This window comes from Myxocyprinus asiaticus, chromosome 24 (assembly GCF_019703515.2).
Source record: "Myxocyprinus asiaticus isolate MX2 ecotype Aquarium Trade chromosome 24, UBuf_Myxa_2, whole genome shotgun sequence".
Lineage (NCBI taxonomy): Eukaryota > Metazoa > Chordata > Actinopteri > Cypriniformes > Catostomidae > Myxocyprinus > Myxocyprinus asiaticus.
The window spans coordinates 11,864,372-11,885,039 of NC_059367.1; the positions used below are offsets into that span (position 1 = coordinate 11,864,372).

General features: G+C 40.5%; 1 protein-coding gene across 1 annotated transcript in view; it reads right to left on the reverse strand.

The window, feature by feature from the left end:
- LOC127415255 (cytosolic carboxypeptidase 6-like) overlaps positions 1–20,668 on the reverse strand; it is a 594,524-nt gene that overhangs the window by 18,683 nt on the left and 555,173 nt on the right. Inside the window, exons 10-11 of the mRNA XM_051653931.1 lie at positions 13,945–14,097; positions 3,734–3,896 (exon numbers count right to left, since the gene is read on the reverse strand). Of these exons, the coding sequence (XP_051509891.1) occupies positions 3,734–3,896; positions 13,945–14,097 (316 nt within the window). The remainder of the gene's footprint in view (positions 1–3,733; positions 3,897–13,944; positions 14,098–20,668) is intronic.

Here is a 20,668-nt window from a genome sequence, read left to right on the forward strand (position 1 = left end):
TATTGTATGAAGAAATATATCAAATGTTAGATTACAGATAAAAAAAATCAGATAACAACATGCTGCACCTGTGTGCACACACACCCTATTCCTATCACTAGAGGGCACTTAAGCTACACACTATCTCTGCACTGTTTGGAACAAAACTTCTTTTAGACCATACCTCAGATTCAGATATGAATCTGCACACAGCTTAAAGAAATATAAATAATAATAATAATAATAATAATAATAAAAACTTAATTGACCATTTCCCCAAAGCTCTCTGGATCTGTATTACTGGAGTCAAAATATTCTTACAGTTGGATTCTAGTCCTGTTGGTGTTTGCAAAGAGTTAGAAAGCGAGGGAAACTTTAATATTTAAACGCACAGCATTTTAACAGGGCAAATTAAGCTATTTTTCCCCCTCTTAATGTACATTATTTAATGTATGTTTATAACACTGTACTTTGTGTAAAAAAAAAAAAAAAATCTAGCAAACTAGTCAAAACTTCTGCTATGGCGTTAACGGCATTACTACACATTCCCAGGATTATCATTTAAATTGCAAAAAGAAGAAAAGAATAAAAAATGATTTTGCTTTATATTGCTTCAATTACGATGGTGAGTGCAAACATTTTCTTGCTTTATTTGTTAGCTAGCTAGTTTGCTGAATGAATGAATGAATTAGCAGTCTTATTTTAAGAAATGTGATATGCTAATTGTGACATTAAATAGCTTTATTGTATTAGCAATATTGTATATATTATTGTTGACAAGAAATAAAGAAATAATTTCCCAAAAATGAAAATTTCATAATTATTTACTCACCCTAAATTTATTCACCTGATATTACTTCTTCTGTGGAACACAAAAAAAAATTATGGACAGAATGTTAGCCTCAGTCACCATTCACTTTCAATGTATGAAAAAGAAGATCCAATGAAAGTGAATGGTGACTGAGGCTAACATTCTGCCCAACATCTCTTTTTGTGGTCCACAGATAAAAAGAAAGTCATATGGGTTTGGTACGATATGAGGGTGAGTAAATTACCCTTAAATTTCATTTATAAGTAAACTATCCCTTTACTTGTGGATTTTTGCTTTTGCTTTTGGAGCAAAAGGTACCACTGGAATAACATTTGCTATGATCTCCCATTTACATGTAGTGTTTACCCTTATATTGTTTACTTCTGTGTTCTAAACCCAAAAATGTGAAAATGGACCTTTAGTCCTCAATCAACCGAAAAACAAATGCATTATCTGCTAACACACACAGACACACTCACCCTCCTATCACACCACATCCACATCAACACAACTCAACAACAGAGCATATCAGCACACTTCTGTTGGCCAGCCAATCTCGTGTCTAACAGCAAGCCGGGCCAAAAAAGCCTCACTCTCTGATAATGATTCCCAGAATAATTAAGAGATCAATGAGCGAGCATCGCTCCCGGTAAATAAAGGGATGGAGTTGTACGACCAGCATGCGGCTTGAATGCGGGGAAGAGAGCTGAGCTTCAATAGAGTGACATTATCACCCCAGCCTTCATTATTGAGCCGTGACGCCACCCCAGTATGTTGGCCGGTGCGCCTACATTGGAGAGATAATTTCAGAGAATGAGACAGCAGCACAAGTCATTGGCTTTTGTCTAGAGAGCTGCAGCATCGATTTTGGAAAATCGGGTCTTCACACCATCCATATGTTCCTCAAGAGGGGGAACATTCAATGAGACTGGAGTTCTTAATTGCTGTAGTTGAAGCAAGAGTCTTACAGGAAGATACACTGGGCTGTTTGCTCATCACTGTTTGGCTTGCTCTAATCTAGAGGGTCAAGGTTTGGGTGTTTTTTGACAGCATCTGCACCTGCCGGTAGATAAAAAATCTGTTTCTCCTTTGATGGCCATTCAAAAGTAGCCGTGTATTTTCCAGCCTGATTTTATGAAAATTATATGACAGTGGTGACACTTTTGCAAAATTATATTATGTGATTCATTACACGTATCGTGACAGTTCCGGGCTGAAATGTCCACTGTGTGGCACTAAAAGTTAAATTTTCTTCCAAACAGGTTAATGCTTTATCGATATTTAAATCAACAAATCTGACCTTCCTACCCTAAATCTGAAACCTAAACCTAACCGATAGTGTCATAAAAGCAAATGTGAAATGAAGAAATGAAGTCATTTTGTGGTGCATCAATGACACTTTCGGCTCACATGTTGACTTGGGTGTTCTTCAGGACTCTTACCCCGGTCCTTCGCACGTTAGGCGCATTCTAACAAGCTAGTAAATGCAGTTGTTTATGTAATGCAAACGTTAAAATCTATCGCCCTACAAGTCATGCACTATAGTAAAAGTGCTTTGATGTCATAAGAGAGCATTGTGTGAGGAACAGGATGAAAAGTGTTTATGTGTAAGTGTTTATGAACTGATAATCTGCCATTTACTTGTAATCTGTGTGAAAGTGAATAGAAGTCATTGTTGTTGTATCACCTCTAGTGTTTATTGGACCAGGAAACTGCTGTGATATGTAAAAAATATTTAGCAAAATTGTTTCTATAAGACCAGGTAGTGAAAAGGACTTGTGAAATTGATCTTTTATGGATAATATACAGTATTTATGGTATGCACCAGCCAAGCAACTACAATTGAGCTAAAAGGGGAATGTTAATGAATATCTCTCTTCAGGTATTAGGTATTAGAGACCAAACCAACTCACATACGATCTATAACCAACTGCTAGAGGATCTATCTGGGTTTGTACTCTTCCAAGACTGCCTCTCTTAAAATAATCTACCAATCATCTGAGCCATCTACAGCTTTGAATAATGCCTGTTATTCCTGTATCTAAAAAGCTAAAACTCAATCAGAGCTGAGACACAGTTCACTCTGAATCAATACAAATGTGCAGAGGTGAGACAAAACGAGAAGTGTTTGCCCTTCATCTGTTTCTCACTTTATCTTTCATACCTCATTCAGCCAGCAGGGGGCTTCAGGGTCAGCAATACCCAAGGAGAAACACAGAGAAATAGAGGAGTGCCTGAAGAAAAGAAAGAATAAGGGATGGAGGACTGGAGGGAGATCCAGTATTTATTTATTTTTTCTCCATGGAACAAATGTAGGTTTTAGGCAGAATGTCTGATACAACGAAAGTGGGTGGTGATTTATACTGTCAAATTATATATAAAATAAAAATAAAAAATCACCATAAAAGTATAATTGAATTAGTCCATACAACTCATGCACTATTTTCCTAATCTTCTGAAGCCATACGATGCCTTGGTGTGAGGAATAGACCAAAATTTAAGTTGTTATGCACTGATAATCTTCCCCTCTGTTGAAGCTCTCTTTGCAGTCACGTTTTTGTGGTTGTGTTCAGTCAAACCTGGTGCAACATGTTTAAATGCAAAATCTTTCAATTCAACATGAGCATTAATTAGATTTGTAAGCTCTAGCAGAGGTGTTCATATGGACAACTTTTATGGTGCTTTTTAGGCAGTATATTCATTTTTGTTGTATGTAAAAAAAGTAGCTCTGGCGTTCTGCTTAACATCTTTTGACTTCCTCAGCAGAAAGTAATTAAAACAGGGCTGGAATGACATGAAGGTAAGAAAATGATAACAATATTTTCATTTTTGGGTAAACTATCCCTTTAACTTCAAATTTCTCCATGGGAACTGTCCCTTTAATAACTGTACTGTAAGTCACTCTTGTGTTTTCTAAATGACAAACTAATAATAAAAGGATACAGCTGTCCTCAGTGTATGGCACAGGTGAGGTACTTCCTGCAGTCAGGTAGCTGTAGAAGGAGACCTCCAGTGTGTAGCAGTAAGACGTGTCGTCCAGCAGACCACCCAGAAACCGGCGACCCGTGCCGGCCTTGACCACATCACGATTAAACGATGTACTGGACTGGAGAGGACAAACATAGAGATAAATACACTGAGTGATTCATAACAGCAAAACAAAGACAATAGAGCCTAAACAAAGACAGCATACATGGGAGATATCATCAGCAGCTTTAGGGGAATAACAACAAACAAAAATAGCACAATAATCAGCCTGCAAAGATTCTCATGCAAACCCATTTTATTATACAGCAGGCTCAGAGTTGCCACGAGAAGGAAGCTATTGATTGGATTTAGGAAACTATTTATGGATTGCATTTAAATTGCTCTGATAATTTATGCCACTTTGTCCATTACAGAAGTACTTAAGTATGCTGGCAACTTTCCCTTCTCGCCACTTTTCCTTCACTTGTGTGCTTGCTTACACTGCACTCTGTGCAAGTTTCTGTGCCTTTCCATGGCTCAGCTATAATGGCTGGTAAATGTTTACTTTGCCCAGTAAAGGTGACTGATCTAGTGTCAGTGTGATGTGTAGCTGGTGGCTAAGCACAGTTGAGACATGACTCTCTCCAGAGGCAGCTCTCCTTCATTATGCCGCATGAACTTTGGGAAGGCTGTGTGCTGAATAGGCAGAGAGAGGGCAACATTCCAGCTGGAGAACTGCCCTTTGTGCCCTACTGTCACCACGCACACACCCACCCAAAAACACACAAAACAAATTTATAACATTGCTTAAAGGAATAGTTCGCCCAAAAATGAAAATTCAGTCATAATTTACCCACATGTCTTTTAAACCTGTACTGTATTACTTTCTTTCTTTTGTGGATCACAAAAGAGAATTTCTGGGCTGCTCTTGTCTATTTAATGAAAGTGAATTAGGATTGGGGCTTTCAAGCTATACAATTACAAAAGTAATACCATAAAATTTCATAAAAGTGGTCCAAATGACTCCATAATCATATTCCAACTATTCTGAAGCCATACGATAGCTTTGTGTGAGGAACACACTATTATTGGTTGTTATTTATGGATAATATTCTCCTACAGGGAGCAGTTAACCACTGCAACCGGATCGAGTCAGTGAGTTGAATTAGAAAAACAGATTTTGTTTTGTGAACTGGATGAATGTATTCAATGTAAAAAACAGACTCAAAAGAATTGTTCGTTCATGAATTAGACTACTTATTTCATGAACATGCCATGGAGAGCTTTTTTTATTTATTTTCTCCCCTTTTTCTCCCCAGTTTTGAATGCCCAATTCCCAATGCGCTCTAAGTCCTCGTGGTGGCGTAGTGACTCGCCTCAATCCTTGAGGCGGAGGACAAATCTCTGTTGCCTCCTTGTCAGAGACCGTCAATCTGTGCATCTTATCACATGGCATGTTGAGCGTGTTACCACGGAGACGTAGTGCGTGTGGAGGCCCATGCTATTCTCCGCGGCATCCATGCACAACTCACCACGCACCCCACTGAGAGCGAGAATCACACAATATAGCGACCACGAGAAGTTTACCCCATGTGACTGTACCCTCCCTAGCGACCAGGCCAATTTGGTTGCTTAGGAGACCTGGCTGGAGTCACTCAGCACACCCTGGATTCGAACTCGCGACTCCAGGGGTGGTAGTCAGAGTCTTTACTCGCTGAACTACCCAGGCCCCCAGATATCAAGATTTCCAGTGAATAACAATTTTAAAATTTCAGTCTGTTCCTCACACAAGACGTCAGAAGTTGTCTGGACTACATTTATGATACTTTTACTGTGCTTTTCTTGTCATTTTGGAGCTTGACAACCCCAATTCTCATTCACTTTCATCAAAGAGCAGACAGGATTTTCTTCAAAAGTTCACATTTTTTGTTCCACGGAAGAAATACAGTCATATGGGCTTAGAACTACATTAGGGTAAATGTGTACATAATAAATGAGTAAATAATGACAGAATATTCATTTTTGGGTGAACCATTCCTTTAAGAGTGCTTAGCTTGAAAAAAAAAAAACAACACATAATCATGTACACAATGCATTAGGTGCAAAAAGACCGAGCTTACCTTTAAATTGCACACACACACACACACACACACACACACACACACACACACACACACGTTGGTGCGGCTATCCTTATGAGGACTCTCCATAGACATAATGATTTTTATACTGTATGAATAGATATACTGATACTATAAATTCTACCCCTACCCCTACCCCTAAACCTAACCCTCTCAAAAAACATTCTGCATTTTTACATAAAAAAATAAAATTAAAAAAAGTATGTTTTTTTTAAAGCAATTTAAATTATGGGGATACTAGAAATGTCCCCATAAACCACATTTATAGCATAATACCCTTGTAATTACCAGTTTGTAACCTACAAAAATGTACTTGTAAACCACCCAAACCCGCCTAAACACACAAACACACACACACACCTTGGTATTGGTGGTTTACGAGGACTCTCCATAGACATAATGATTTTTACCCTGTACAAATTTGCTATTCTATCCCCCAACCGTAACCTTACCCATAAACCTAAGCATCACTGAAACCTTTTTTACATTTTCAAAAAAAACATTGTTTAGTATGATTTTTAAGCCATTTGGCACTAGGGGAACACTAGGTATGTCCTCATAAACCACCTTGATAGCATAATACCCTCGTAATGACTAGTGTATAATCTAAAAAAGGTCCTCGTAAACCACCAAAACCAACTCACAAAATACACACACACACACACACACACACACACAAAACACACACACGTAAAAAACACAAACAGCATTTATAGAAGATCATAAATAATGTGGTGACATTTTTCTGTGAGGCAGAGAATGGTCATGGGCTGTGAAAAGCGGCTCTTTGTGTAAGTATGAGAGAAGTTCTAGATGGGTGAGTGAGCAATAAAGGTTAGTCCTCTGCCTGTATTCTGCTGGCTGAGCTACTGAAATGTCACACTTCCTGCATGCTGAAGGTCATTGTTGCAGGCTGGAGGAACTGTGCACTGATAAAGAGAATGACACACAGAGCTTTTGGGGCTGCAGAGAGAGGAGAGGGGGACCTCCACAGTGGGACTCTTACTGGTGTAAAACTGTAAGTGAGCAAAATGAAGTGGTGTGTTGAGGTCACACACATAACTTGCCTTCCCGCCCTCCAGAAAACAAACCAATCCATCTCTCCATTCATTCATCCATCCATCCATCTATTAGGTCATTTATCTCTCCATTATTAATCAATCTATCCATGTGCATCATTACCAGTCTAACCATTTATTTATCTATCCTTCCATCCATATTGAAAACATCCATCCATCCATCAATCTATCTATTTATATACATCCATCTTTCAATCTATCATCAGTCCAACCATCCTCATGTCCGACTGACTCTGTCCATCCATTATCCATCCATCTGTCATTATCATTCTATCCATCAATCTAACCATCCTCTATTCATTTACATAGCCATCTGTCAGTCTAACCGTCCATCATATATATATATATATATATATATATATATATATATATATATATATATATATATATATATATATATATATATATATATATTTGTCAATCCATTCATCCTTTCATCCACCTGTCTGTCTGTCCATTCATTATCCATCTATCCATCCAGTCATCCATCAATCGATCCATTCACTTATCCATCCATCCATCTGTAATGATGGCAGACTGGAGAAGGCAGGATCCAATTGCAGTTTTTAATAAAAACACAAAACACTAGAGACAATGCAAAACTAGAACACAAAGCACATTACAGACTGAATTAACAGAACAAGAACCGACAATGAACAGAGGAAAACACAGGGATTAAATACACAGAGAACTAATAATGAAACGAGGGACATCTGACACTAAGGAACACAAGGACCAATGAACAAAGACCATGAAAAAGAACTACAAAACCCATAAACCTGGTGGTTGCTCGAGTAATTCTAACAGAGCCCCCCATCTAAGGAGTGGCTCCAGAAGCTCCTTAACACATAAAAACAAAAACAAAAATTCATGGGAGGAGCAGGAGGCGGAAGCCCAGGGGCCAGAGCCGCAGGAGGCGGAGGCCCAGGGGGTGGAGCCACAGGAGGCGGAGCCGAAGGAGTCTCAGGGCATGGAGTCCCAAGAGGCAGAGGCTCAGGGGGTGGAGCTGCAAGAGGAGGAGGCTCAGGGGGTGGAGCCGTGGGAGGCAGAGGGTCAGGAGATGGCGCCACAGGAGGCAAGGGTTCAGGTTCACTAGGGGACACAGAGAGCAAGGCTCTAGGGGACTCAGAGAGCAAGGCTCTAGGGGACTCAGAGAGCAAGGCATTCAAGGGGCAGAGCCATAGAAGACTCGAGGAGCAGAGCCATGGAAGACTTGGAGGGCGGAGTCGCTGGACAGGGGTCAGCAGACTGGGCGGCGGCTGCTGGACAGGCGTCATACTGGAAGTGGGCGGCTGCTGGGCACTGAATAGACTGGTAGCTTGTGTCTGAGAAGGTGCTGGCCACTGAACTGAGCAAAAGACAAGTTGATGGCTGCTGGGGACTGGACAGGATTGTCAGTGGTCTCAGGGGACTGGACAGGCTCGTTGACAGTCACAGGGGACTGGACAGACTCATCGACAGCCTCAGGAAACTGAACAGACTCAATGACTACAGGGAATAGTACAGGTTTGTCAACAGCCTCAGGGAACTGGATTCTCGTCAACAGCCTCAGGAAACTGTACAGGCTCGTCGACAGCCTCAGGGAACAGGACAGGCTCGTAGATGGCCTCCGTGGCCGGGAGCGATGGCAGCGACTGGGGAACAGTCTCTATGGCCAAGAGTGCTGGCAACGGCAGGGGAATGACCTCCTTGGCTGTGAGTGCTGGCCGTGGCAGGGGAACGACCTCTGTGGCCATGAGTGCTGGCAGAACTGGGAAGCAGGAGCTCTTCTCCTCCTCCTCCTCTTCCAGATGGCCGAGAGCACTGCTGTGGGAACGGCCTCCGAGGATGCTCGCACTGGGACGGATGAGGCCTCAGGCGCTGGCTCTGGGACGGACGAGACTTAAGGTGCTAGATCTGGGACGGACAAAGCTTCAGGTGCTGGCTCTGGGATGGACAAGGCTTCAGGCGCTAGCTCTGGGATGGACGAGGCTTCAGGCGCTAGCTCTGGGATGGACGAGGCTTCAGGTGCTGGCTCTGGGACGCACGAGGCTTCAGGCGCTGGCTCGTTGACTGTGGCAGGCGTGGGCGCTGGCTCGTTGACCGTGGCAGGCGTGGGTGCTGGCTCGTTGACCGTGGCAGGCGTGGGTGCTGGCTCGTTGACTGTGGCAGGCGTGGTCAGCTCGACCACCAAGTTGGGGACCACTGGGACCTCCATTATGGGAATCTCTGAGGAGGAAGCCTTGAGAGCCACATGGGGACTGGAGCAGTACCCCACTATGTAGGGGGTTGGAACTTAGCAGTACGGCATAATCTATGTACTGTTCCAAAGTACAGTTAAAGCTGCCTCCTGGCATCCATGACTTGATGGGCTCGTTGAGCCCAAATCGATATAGGTCCTTTAACACGAGTTCTCCCCAGTTTACACAATCTGCGAGGGCACAAAAAAGCTCAGTGAACTCTTCAATTGTGTCACCCTCCTGCTTCAGAGAAATCAGTTCCACTGCTGGATCCATTTCTTTGGTTGGTTCTTCTGTAATGATGGCAGACTGGAGAAGGCAGGACCCAATTGCAGTTTTTAATAAAAACAGAAAAAATGCAAAACACTAGAGACAATGCAAAACTAGAACACAAAGCACATTACAGACTGATTTAACAGATCAAGAACCGTCAATGAACAGAGGAAAACACAGGGATTAAATACACAGAGAACTAATGATGAAACGAGGGACACCTGACACTAATGAACACAAGGACCAATGAACAAAGACCATGAAAAAGAACTACAAAACCCATAAACAAACGAAAGACACGAAATGAACAATAAACATACATAGTGACCCCTGGTGGTCGCCCGGGTAATCCTTACACCATCCATCCATCCATCCATCCGTGTTTCTCTATCCATTATCAGTGTATTCATTTATATATCCATCAATCTATCCATCCATCATATATAAATTTGTCCATCTGTCAATCCATCCCATCCATCCACCCATCCATCCATTATCCATCCATCCGTCTGTCCGTCTGTCCGTCTGTCTGTCTGTCTGTCTGTCTGTCTATCTATCTACACTGGTGGCCAAAAGTTTGGAATAATGTACAGATTTTGCTGTTTTGGAAGGAAATTAGTTTCACCAAAGTGACATTCAACTGATCACAAAGTATAATCAGGACATTACTGATGTAAAAAAACAGCACCATCACTGTTTGAAAGAAATAAATTTTGATCAAATCTTGACAGACCCCATTTCCAGCAGCCATCACTCCAACACTTTATCCTTAAGTAATCATGCTAAATTGCTAATTTGGTACTAGAAAATCACTTGCCATTATATCAAACACTGCTGAAAGCTAGTTGCTTCGTTAAATGAAGCTTAACATTGTCTTTGTGTTTGCTTTTGAGTTGCCACAGTATGAAGTATACTGGCATGTCTTAAGGTCAATATTAGGTCAAAAACGGCAAAAAAGAAACAGCTTTCTCTAGAAACTTATAAATAATTGTTTTGAGGAATTAAGGGTATACAATGCTTGAAATTGGCAAAAAACTGAAGATTTCATTCAAAAGTGTACACTACAGTCTTCAAAGACAAAGGACAACTGGTTCTAACAAGGACAGAAAGAGAGATGGAAGGCCCAGATACAACTAAACAAGAGGATAATTACATCAGAGTCTCTAGTTTGAGAAATAGATGCCTCACATGTCCTCAGCGGACAGCTTCATTGAATTCTACCTGCTCAACACCAGTTTCATGTACAACAGTGAAGAGAAGACTCAGGGGTGCAGGCCTTATGGGAAGAATTGCAAAGAAAAAGCCACTTTTGAAACAGAAAAACAAAAAGAAAAGGTTAGAGTGGGCAAAGAATCACAGGCATTGGACAACAGATAATTGGAAAAGAGTGTTATGGATCTTAACCCCATTGAGCTTTTGTGGGATCAGCTAGACTGTAAGGTGCGTGAGAAGTGCCCGACAAGACAGCCACATCTATGGTAAGTGCTACAAGAAGCGTGGGGTGAAATGTCACCTGAGTATCTGAACAAACTGACATCTAGAATGCCAAGGATCTGCAAAGCTGTCATTGCAGCACATGGAGGATTTTTTGATGAGAACTCTTTGAAGTTGTTTAAGAAGTTCTGATTTTTTTTTTCAAATTGTAATAGTAATTTTTCATGTTATTAATGTCCCGACTATATATTGTGATCAGTTGAATGCCACTTTGGTGAATAAAAGTACAAATTTCTTTCCATAAGAGCAAAATCTGTACTTTATTCCAGACTTTGTACTATTTGGCCACCAGTGTATGTATGTATGTATGTATGTATGTATCTATCTATCCATCCATCCTTCCATCCATCACAATCCATACCATAATCATGACAATGAAACCAACAAGTTAAACCCTCTCGAAACCTAAATGGAGGCAAGATGAATAGAGGAACAAGGAAGAAAAATGGTGAAATGGTAAAAGGGGTTTAATGAGCTGAAAGACACATCCCACTGAGTACAGATGACAAATAAACCAGAAGTAAATTTGTAAACAAACAAATAAAGACCAACCAATCTTCTTCATTCACTCTGTCCCATTTTGACACTGAAAACTGTGTGGAAATTACCAATTAATACAGCTGTCCAGTGAAAAAAATGAGAAGTGGCCTCAGATATGGAGGATTTGGTCTGCGCCAATGAGCAAACGCAATAACATCTCTCCAGCACAGCCTTATAAAGGTTCTGTGTGCGCCGATGGCTCATGTATCTTCTCCGACACATATAAACGTGTCTTCATCAGCATGCTGTTCCCGGCTCATCCAAAAGAGCTTCACCGTGGAAAATGGTTAAAGTGTCTCTGCTCCTCTCATATAGACACCTCATCAGCAATATTGAGTCTGTTTATTGTCTTGCTCTGCCGAATTGAAAAGGTTACTTGCCGTCCCCTGGAAAAATAGCTGTGTTGATGCACTTTATCTTGGAAACCAAAAAATTGCTAATTTGTGGGCCGTACTGAACTTTGAGAAAATACCAATAACGCTTTTCCATGTGTCGTTTGCTAATGAGTATAGAGCTAAGAGGGAAAGGGCTGACAGAGATGAAATTCTGCCAATGGTTTTCTTTTGCTGAAGAAAAGAAGGAATCAGTGTAACGGTAAAGAAGAACTTCACAGCACCTTTAATATACAGAGTCAAATATAAGTAACCCATTCATAGATTGTTTTCCCTGCCAAGTGTAAACAATGTGGCTCTATGATGCTATTAAAACATTGCTGTTTCTTCAAGCAGCCCAACATAGCAACATTGACTCAACCAATGGCATGTCTGTCCATTTTCAGATGGAGGGTGGAGTGTCCAGGAAATCTGTTTGAAAAAAGACATTACTTTTGAAATTCCGTTTGGTGACACCAGTGGCGCATAAATTACACACATTAATATGGGAGTAAATCTGTCGGAGCTGTGCTAGCAGTTAGCGCACATATTTTAACATACTAAAGGACAAAATTTGTGGCACAATATTGATTACCACAAAAAATAATTTTGACTCATCCCTCCTTTTCTTTAAAAAAAATAAATAAATCTGGGTTCCAGTGAGGCACTTACAATAGAAGTGAATGGGGGCCAATCCGTAAGTGTTAAAATACACACTATTTCAAAAGTATAGCCACAAGACATAAACAATATGCATGTTAAATCGCTTAACTTGTTTTGTATAAAGTTATAGCCAATTTTACAACATTGTTGCCATGATGATGTAATGTCAACAAACCCTAAAATGACTGTAAAAATGACTTTACAGCTCAAATAATACATGAGTTTTATAAAAGTGATTTTATAAATTATAAGCTTCACATTTCTGCCTTTATACCCTCCAAAAATTGGCCTTATTTACTTCCATTGTCATTTAAATTGAAATTGAACATTTTTGTTTTTAAAGAAAAGGAGGGACAAATCAAAATCCTTTTTCTGGTAATCAACATAATTCCACAAATTCTGTCAATTGAGCTTAACTTGTATTAAACCCGGAATATCCCTTAGTTAAAGTGTGTAACCGGTCCTGCTCGAACCACTCCAAGCGGGATTCAAACCGGGGTCTCTGGAATGGGAGGCGGGTGCGCTAACGAGAAGGCTAAAGATTACAGCCCCTAGTAGTCTCTTGAGACCAGGGGAGTGAGGTTTACACACTGCACAGCTACCTACCAGCAGGCTACCATTACACTCACTCCCCTAAACCTCACTCCCATCTGGGTCACTGCACCACTGTAACAGGACCTGCTCGACCTGCTCCGAGCGGGATTCAAACCAGAGTCTCCAGCATGGGAGGCGGCCGTGCTAACGAGGAGGCTAGAGGAGTGACAGCTGCACAGCTACCTACCAGCTGGCTACCGTTACAGGTGCAGGCAATGCAAGTTCAAGTTTTGTGACATTTCCAGCTCCTCTTCCCCATTATTTTCCTTGTAATTTCCTGAGTAAATCTCACTAATACTGACCAACAAATAAACACCCTTTGTATACCTGAATGGTTATGTCTGAAATGCTGCTTGCAAAAGAAGCTTGCAAAAATTGCTATATTTACTGAGACAATCTCAGTAAACATGGCTGTCTCAATAAATATAGGGATTTTTGTGAGCTTGGGCAGTATGCGAGACTTCTTCTCCTCTTCTCCTTACCAGTCACAGCACCTAAAACACACTTGCCCTTTTACATTATATAAATTTAAACCTAACAAAATAATAAAAAAGTGAATGAACATGTAATGCGTCACCTACCCGTATTCAAAGTACCATGATATTACCATCCAATACCATCCCAGTCCCATGGTACCATCACATTATTTTTTAGTAAGGGCAAAGTTAGTATATTAAGGTATAAAAATAGAGCTATAAATTTTACATTCATACTTTGTGACTGCTTAAAAAGGTGCCCTCTGAGGCCAAAGTTTTTCTATTGTGTAGAAGTACAGAAGAGCATTATATTAGATTAGGATGTTCTGAGACTCACAAGAGAGAAGTCTGCCGCATTTTGACACAGGAGCCGAGGAAAGATGGCCTGTCTCTGCACTCTCTCCTCTTCCTCAAAGATGTTACCATACATGAAGCCATTCATCATAGTGGAGTGAGCGTGCACATCAATGTAGAACTCCAAACTCACTTTCTGTAAATCAGACAGAGAGACAGAAATAATGAGAGTGATCAGATAAACAGGGAGACAGACCGGTGGGAGAACACAGAATGTGAACCAAAAAACCAGCACACCGTCAACTATACAAAAATAAATCTATTTAAAATATAAGTTACATTTATAGTTCAGCCAAAAACGTATGTAAATTCTTTCATAGAATACAAAAGGAATTGTTTTGAAGTATGTTCAGTGTTATGTTCATACAGATATTAAAATAAAAATGAGATTTGAGAACTACAGTGAAGGGCAGGATTTTTAGAGAATAAGGATTTCAATTTCGGTCTGTTTCTCACACAAGTCTTTTGTATGGCGTTATAGCACACAAGTTACATGGACTACTTTTATGGTATTTTAATGGTGTTTTTTCAGCTACTGCCCTGCTAAAAAACAGCTTAAATCAGACTAAGATGATTTGCTGGTTTAAGATGGTCTTAGCTTAAGATGGTTCAAGCTGTTCTCACAGCCTGGCTAAGCTTGTGTTCAGCTAGTTTAACTTGGAGGACAGCTGGTCCCAGCATGAAAAGTGCCCCAAACCCCTTTAAAATTGGCAAACCAGGCCAGCCTGACCAGCCTGGGGGACCAGCTAAAACTTAGTTTTAACTAATGGACTAACAAAGTTTTTTTAGCAGGGAGGTCACTGTCTGCTTTAATTGTATGAAAAAGAGCAGCGTAAATATTCATCAAAATATCTCCTTTCATGTTCCACAGAAGAAAGGAGTTACAGATTCAGCAGAAGTAAATGATGACAGAATTGTCATTTATGGGTGAACTATTTCTTTAAATCAGACAAACAGAGAAACTACCTGGCCATGAAGAAACAAAGAAAGCAAACACCTTAAATAAAACTATCGAACTAAACTGTGGTTTCACATCAGTGATGCTCAGAGTGCACAAAATAAGCACAGCATTATTCATCACAGTCCTGCAAAAGAGCAACAACACTCCTGGGTGTTTTATAGAACAGCTGTCACAAATGCCATAGTTTAGAGGGATTAATTCATGTCTCTGAGTCAGCAAGCCAGGCAGGCACACCTCACTACCTGAACCGGGGGCCAGATCTAAAGGCGTTTAATACAAAATAAATGATTAATATGGACCTGGAAACAAATACAATAATATTTGTCAGCAAAAAAAGCCCTCATAGAGCAAAAATTCAATTCAGAAACAAATACAGTCCAAGTAGTAAAATGACATCTGAAAAAAAAACAAAAAAACATTGCAACTAAGAAGAGAGAGAGACTGGAAAGTGTATACTTCCATAAAAGGAGAAGAAAAAGAATAAGTAGGACTATAAATGTGTGAAAAAAAAATGTTTTTATCTTCAAAAAAAGCCCACATTCCTAAAACCGGTGCTCTGAGAATATAAGAAACGGGGACAATCCTTCAGATACACCCCACACGAACCAACCACACGCCATTTTGGCTCTTTATTCTCTCTGTTACAGTCTTACACACTGCAGTGCAGGAAATTGCACCTCTGTGTACAGCTCTAGCTCCATCATGGCTGCCACATCATTAAGCTTGTGTTTGGCAAGATGATGAGAGCGACACTTATGTGCCGTTTTGTGTTGAGAGAGGATCACGCTGTTGTGCGGAATGAGGTGTTGCTGCTTGGAAGGCTGCTGTTTGATGCATCTCGCATGTGTGTGTGGAAACGTGTGTGTTTTTGTGTGTGGATGAGAGAGAGAGAGAGTCAGTCACAGAACTTCACTGACAAGGCATCAAAAGGAGCATCCTGCTATGCGTATGTACAGAGCGACAAAGTAATGGCCGTTTTGTTTGAGGCTGCCTGTCTCTCTATCCGTTGTGTACATTGTGAGCATCTGATGCAGGCATAATAGGCCCCAATCTTCTACCCCTTGGCCGCCCTCTCTCGCTCTCTCTATATATGCCACGTCAGTGCCAAACCTTTCTCTCTTCATTACACATTCCGAAACGCACCTCGAATCCCGCAGGTCAACAGGAGGAGGGAGGTAAAGCAAAAGTAAGGAAGAGAGCGAGAGAGAGAGAAAAAGAGAAACATCAGGAGAAAGAGCAGGAGTCAAAGTCTGAGAGAAAAAGAGAAAGAGAGATATGGGGGTCGGGGGGGGGAGAATAGAGATCGGGCAGCACCCGGTGCTTGAAATTCCGCTCACAGCCAAAGCAATTTCCTAGTGAGCGCAGGGCTGTCAGGCCTCTGATGGCAGGCGGTGAAATATGGTGGCTGAGAGTGGGGCGGCTGCACGCATGCCAGTCTGATGGATGGAGCCCGCAAGGAAGAGGGAGAAACAATACACAGACAAAAAAGAGGAGAAGGTGAGTGAGAGAGAGAGAGAGAGGAAAGAGGTGGTCACCATTAAAGGAATAATTCAACTAAAAATGAAAGTTCTGTCATTATTTACTCAGCCTTATGTCGTTCCAAACCTGTATGACTTTTTTGTGTTCTGTGGATCACAAAAGAAAATTTTTTGGAGAATATCCTGGTCACTCTTTTCCAATAACAGCTTAAAATTCTGTCTGTTCCTCATGCAATTGCTATCGTATTGCTTCAGATGACTTGAAATACAGCACACAAGTCATATGGACCACTTATATGGTATTTTAATGGTACCCATTTACTTTTACATTATATGGAATATAGTGGACAGGATATTTAAAAATGTATCAAAACAATGTGATCTCATGAGAAATGAATTCTTATGAAAAGTGTGGTTCTAGCAAACGTACATTTGCTTACATTTGCAAAGACACTGAAATGTACTAATTTTACGTATTGACAGCATCTAAAACATAATAATTTTATGTATTAACCACTTTAGAGACATGCAAATGTTTACATATCCGTATTGTATCACTTTAACCAAGACTAAACTTCACCCAAAAATTATAATTCTCTTGTCATTTATTCACCCTTATGTTGTTTCAAACTCATATTACTTTATTTCTTCCACGGAACACAAACACAGATATTTAAATGAAGATATGATATTTGTTTGTCCATACAATGCAAGTGAATGGTGACCAAATTTTCAAGCTTTAAAAAGGACATAAATAAAATTCTGTTGGTTTAATCCATGTCTACTCAAGTGATCTAAACTGTTTTGGGCTAGAACAGACCAAAATATAACTCCTTTTTCACTCTAATTCTTTTTTTTGATTTTCTTCCCTTTTCTACCCAATTTGGCATGCTCACTTCCCAATGCGCTTTAAGTCCTTGTGGTGGTGTAGTGACTCACCTCAATCCGGGAGGCAGAGGACAAATCTCAGTTGCCTCTGTGTCTGAGACCGTCAATCCGCGCATCTTATCATGTGGTTTGTTGAGTGCATTACTGTAGAGATGTAGCATGTGTGGTGGCTTCATGCTATTCTCCGCGGCATCCACACACAACTCACCACGCGCCCCACCGAGAGCGAGAACCACACATTATAGTGACCACGAGGAGGTTACTCCATGTGACTCTACCCTCCATAGCAACCGGGCCAATTTAGTTGCTTAGGAGACCTGGCTGGAGTCACTCAGCATACCATGGATTTGAACTCGAGACTCCAGGGGTGGTAGTCTGTGTCAATACTCGCTGAGCTACCCAGGCCCCCCACTCTAATTCTTAACATCAGCAGTCTCCGTGGCGATCGTGATTTCAAGCTTGATTACACTTCCTAGCGCCATCTAGTGCCCTGCGCATCCGTCAAGCTTTGTGAAGTGTAATCTAGCTTGAAATCATGATCGCCAAGGAGACTGAAATGGCAAGATGTACAGTACAGTGAAAAAGTAGATATATTTTGGTCTGTTCTTACCCCAAACCCAACTGCATCGCTTCAGAAGACATGGATTAAATCACTGGAGTCTTATGGATTACTTTTTCGATGCCTTTATTTTCTTTATGGAGCTTGGTCACCATTCACTTGCATTGTATGGACAAACAAACATCATATCTCCATTAAAATATCTACGTTTGTGTTCCACGTAAAAAAGAAAGTCATCCTAGTTTGAGAAGACATAAATGATGAGATCATTATAATTTTTGGGTGAACTATTCCTTTAAGCCTTTAATTTTTATTTAATTTGTCATGGGACACAAAAAAGTTAATTTCTGACACTGATATTTATGCAATGTTAGGTTGTTTTGGGTGATTACTTGCATTGCTAGGTGGTTGCTTGGGCAATATTAAATGGTTGGTTGCTTACTGGCTCAAAAGAGACCATCACCAGTCTCCATGACATCTAACATGACAACTTTTTGAATGGAAGTCTATGGGATTTTTCGCTAAATTTTTCATCCATCAGGCAGACATTTATATTCTGATATTAAAATGATTGAAATTAATGAAAACATGATTCTGTAATTGTTTCAAACAGATAAATTTTGTAAGTATTCTATAATCATCCTTTTTTTTAAACTCAGAATAAAGGGTTTACTGCATATCTACTGTACAATCATAGTAGCACCACTAATATATAGGTGGCACTCTTTCCAGATGAAATGCTATTTTAAAAAGCTTGTGTTTAGTATGAAAAACAAGCCTATAGCAATGTTCATGTTTATAATCAAAAGGGCGGTATGCTGTATATTTACTGTACTCTACCGGGTCTTTTTTGACCCGAACAAAATGGTTGTTAGTCCAAAACAGTAGACTAATTTCACAGTGAAATCAGAAACAGTATTTTCTTTACCTAAAACTGGTCTGTGATGACCAAATTTCAAAACACTGCCCCCAGTGGCCAAAGCGATAAGTGTTGTTGGCACATGGGCACATGTGAGCTCAATTTTCTGGGTGTAATTTCCACAGAGGGGTGCCAAAAGTGAGTTGTGAAGTGAGTTGTTTTCAGCTGTACAAGCTATAATACAGTGAAGTACAGTGTAATACAGTGCATATTTTATAAACTGAACCCCCCAACCCAACCCCCTAACCTAAACCTAACCATCAGTAAAAATGTAATGTTAGAGAATACAAAATACAAAAAATACAACCCCCGAATCACGCTCGTCACTGATTATACTTCCTGGTTTCAATGTGGTATCCGAACCTGGGTGTCTCACCCTGCTGATGTAACATGCTTCTGGTTGCACCACAAGGGAAGATAAACATGCTGGAGTCAATGCAAAGATGTCTGATAGGAGATGGCACTTGTCAGTGAATCAGCATAATGGGGCTGATCCTAGCGTACTAGAAGTCTTGGAAACAACATGCCAACTTCCTGTGTGACCATGTTGAAAACAGAATGGTTAAGGTAGCTCCATTAGCTCCTTGAAGGAGTTCTCTGAGTCCAATAGAGGCAGGTAACTGTCTAATAACCCTTACGAAAATCAAGAGTTCATGGCAAATTTGCCGCAAACTTGCCGCAATTTCGCTACAGATAATTTTCACATGCAATTGAGCTTTGCGGCCAACTTTTGGGAAATTGTCCATTGTTGCCAAGGGTTTGCCGGAGGTTCACCACTACCGGCAAAGAGCTGCAAACTTCTGGCAAACATTTGTGGTGAATCACAAGCTCATTTGCATGGGAAGATAACAAGCTGCAAATTTGAGGCAAGTTTAGATTTTTCAGATACTCGCCATGCGTTACAAAGCTGGGTTGGGGCCAATTACTTTACCCAAATGCGTGCACACGCGCGCGCACACACACACACACACACACACACACACACACACACACACACACACACACACACACATACACACACACACACACACACACACACATCTTTGACCTTTTCTCTTTTTCAAAGTGATGCTTAAGATTATGTGCTGTGTAATGGCACTGTGCATGAAGAGCTGTGTTCCTTGAGCAAGGTTTGTTTGTTCGTTTAGCTCTGTTAGCAACATAATTAAGACTAGAAATGACATTTTTGGCCTGCACACAATACTGCAAGAGCTGATTTCTACCTCTGGGTAGCAGTAACCTTTTTATCATAGTGCTGAGCTTATGAAAGAGGAAGAAATTTCACACAAAAAAAAACTGAAATAAAAACTACATTTTTACATTTTCTGAAGAAACTATAAGTGGTGCTTGCCAGTGCAAGTCGCCTCCACGATGCTAGTGTGTTGTAAGTGATTGCAAAATCATTGCCATGTGGTTGCTAATCTGTTCAGAGTGGTTGTTAGTGCTTTGCTAGGGAGTTCTGGGTGGATGCTTACTGGAACAAGTCAAAAGAGTCCACCCCAACATCTCCATGATATTCTGGTCCTTAAGAATGTCTTATCTTCCTCCAATGTAAGTTTATAGATTTTTCAGGCCACTTCATTAGCCGCAAAATGAAACAAATTAATTGTAATTCCATTTAGAAAAGTAATAGCACAGCTCTCCTCAACAAGATGCACAATTTTAGGTACCGTTCATGTCAGCAGCACAAATGGTACAGGACAAGGTATGTGCAAAGTTTAGCCTAATACTTAGGGGTTTGTTAGAACACCAAACCCAAAATATGAGCAACAGTGCTAGACTTTTTCTGCATCTCTTCCTGTGATATTAAAATCAGAGAAAATTATGTCCATGATAAATCTTGTCTTACATTTCCAACTCGATTTTTCTTGTATGCAATATCAAGGGCGTCCATGACAGAGA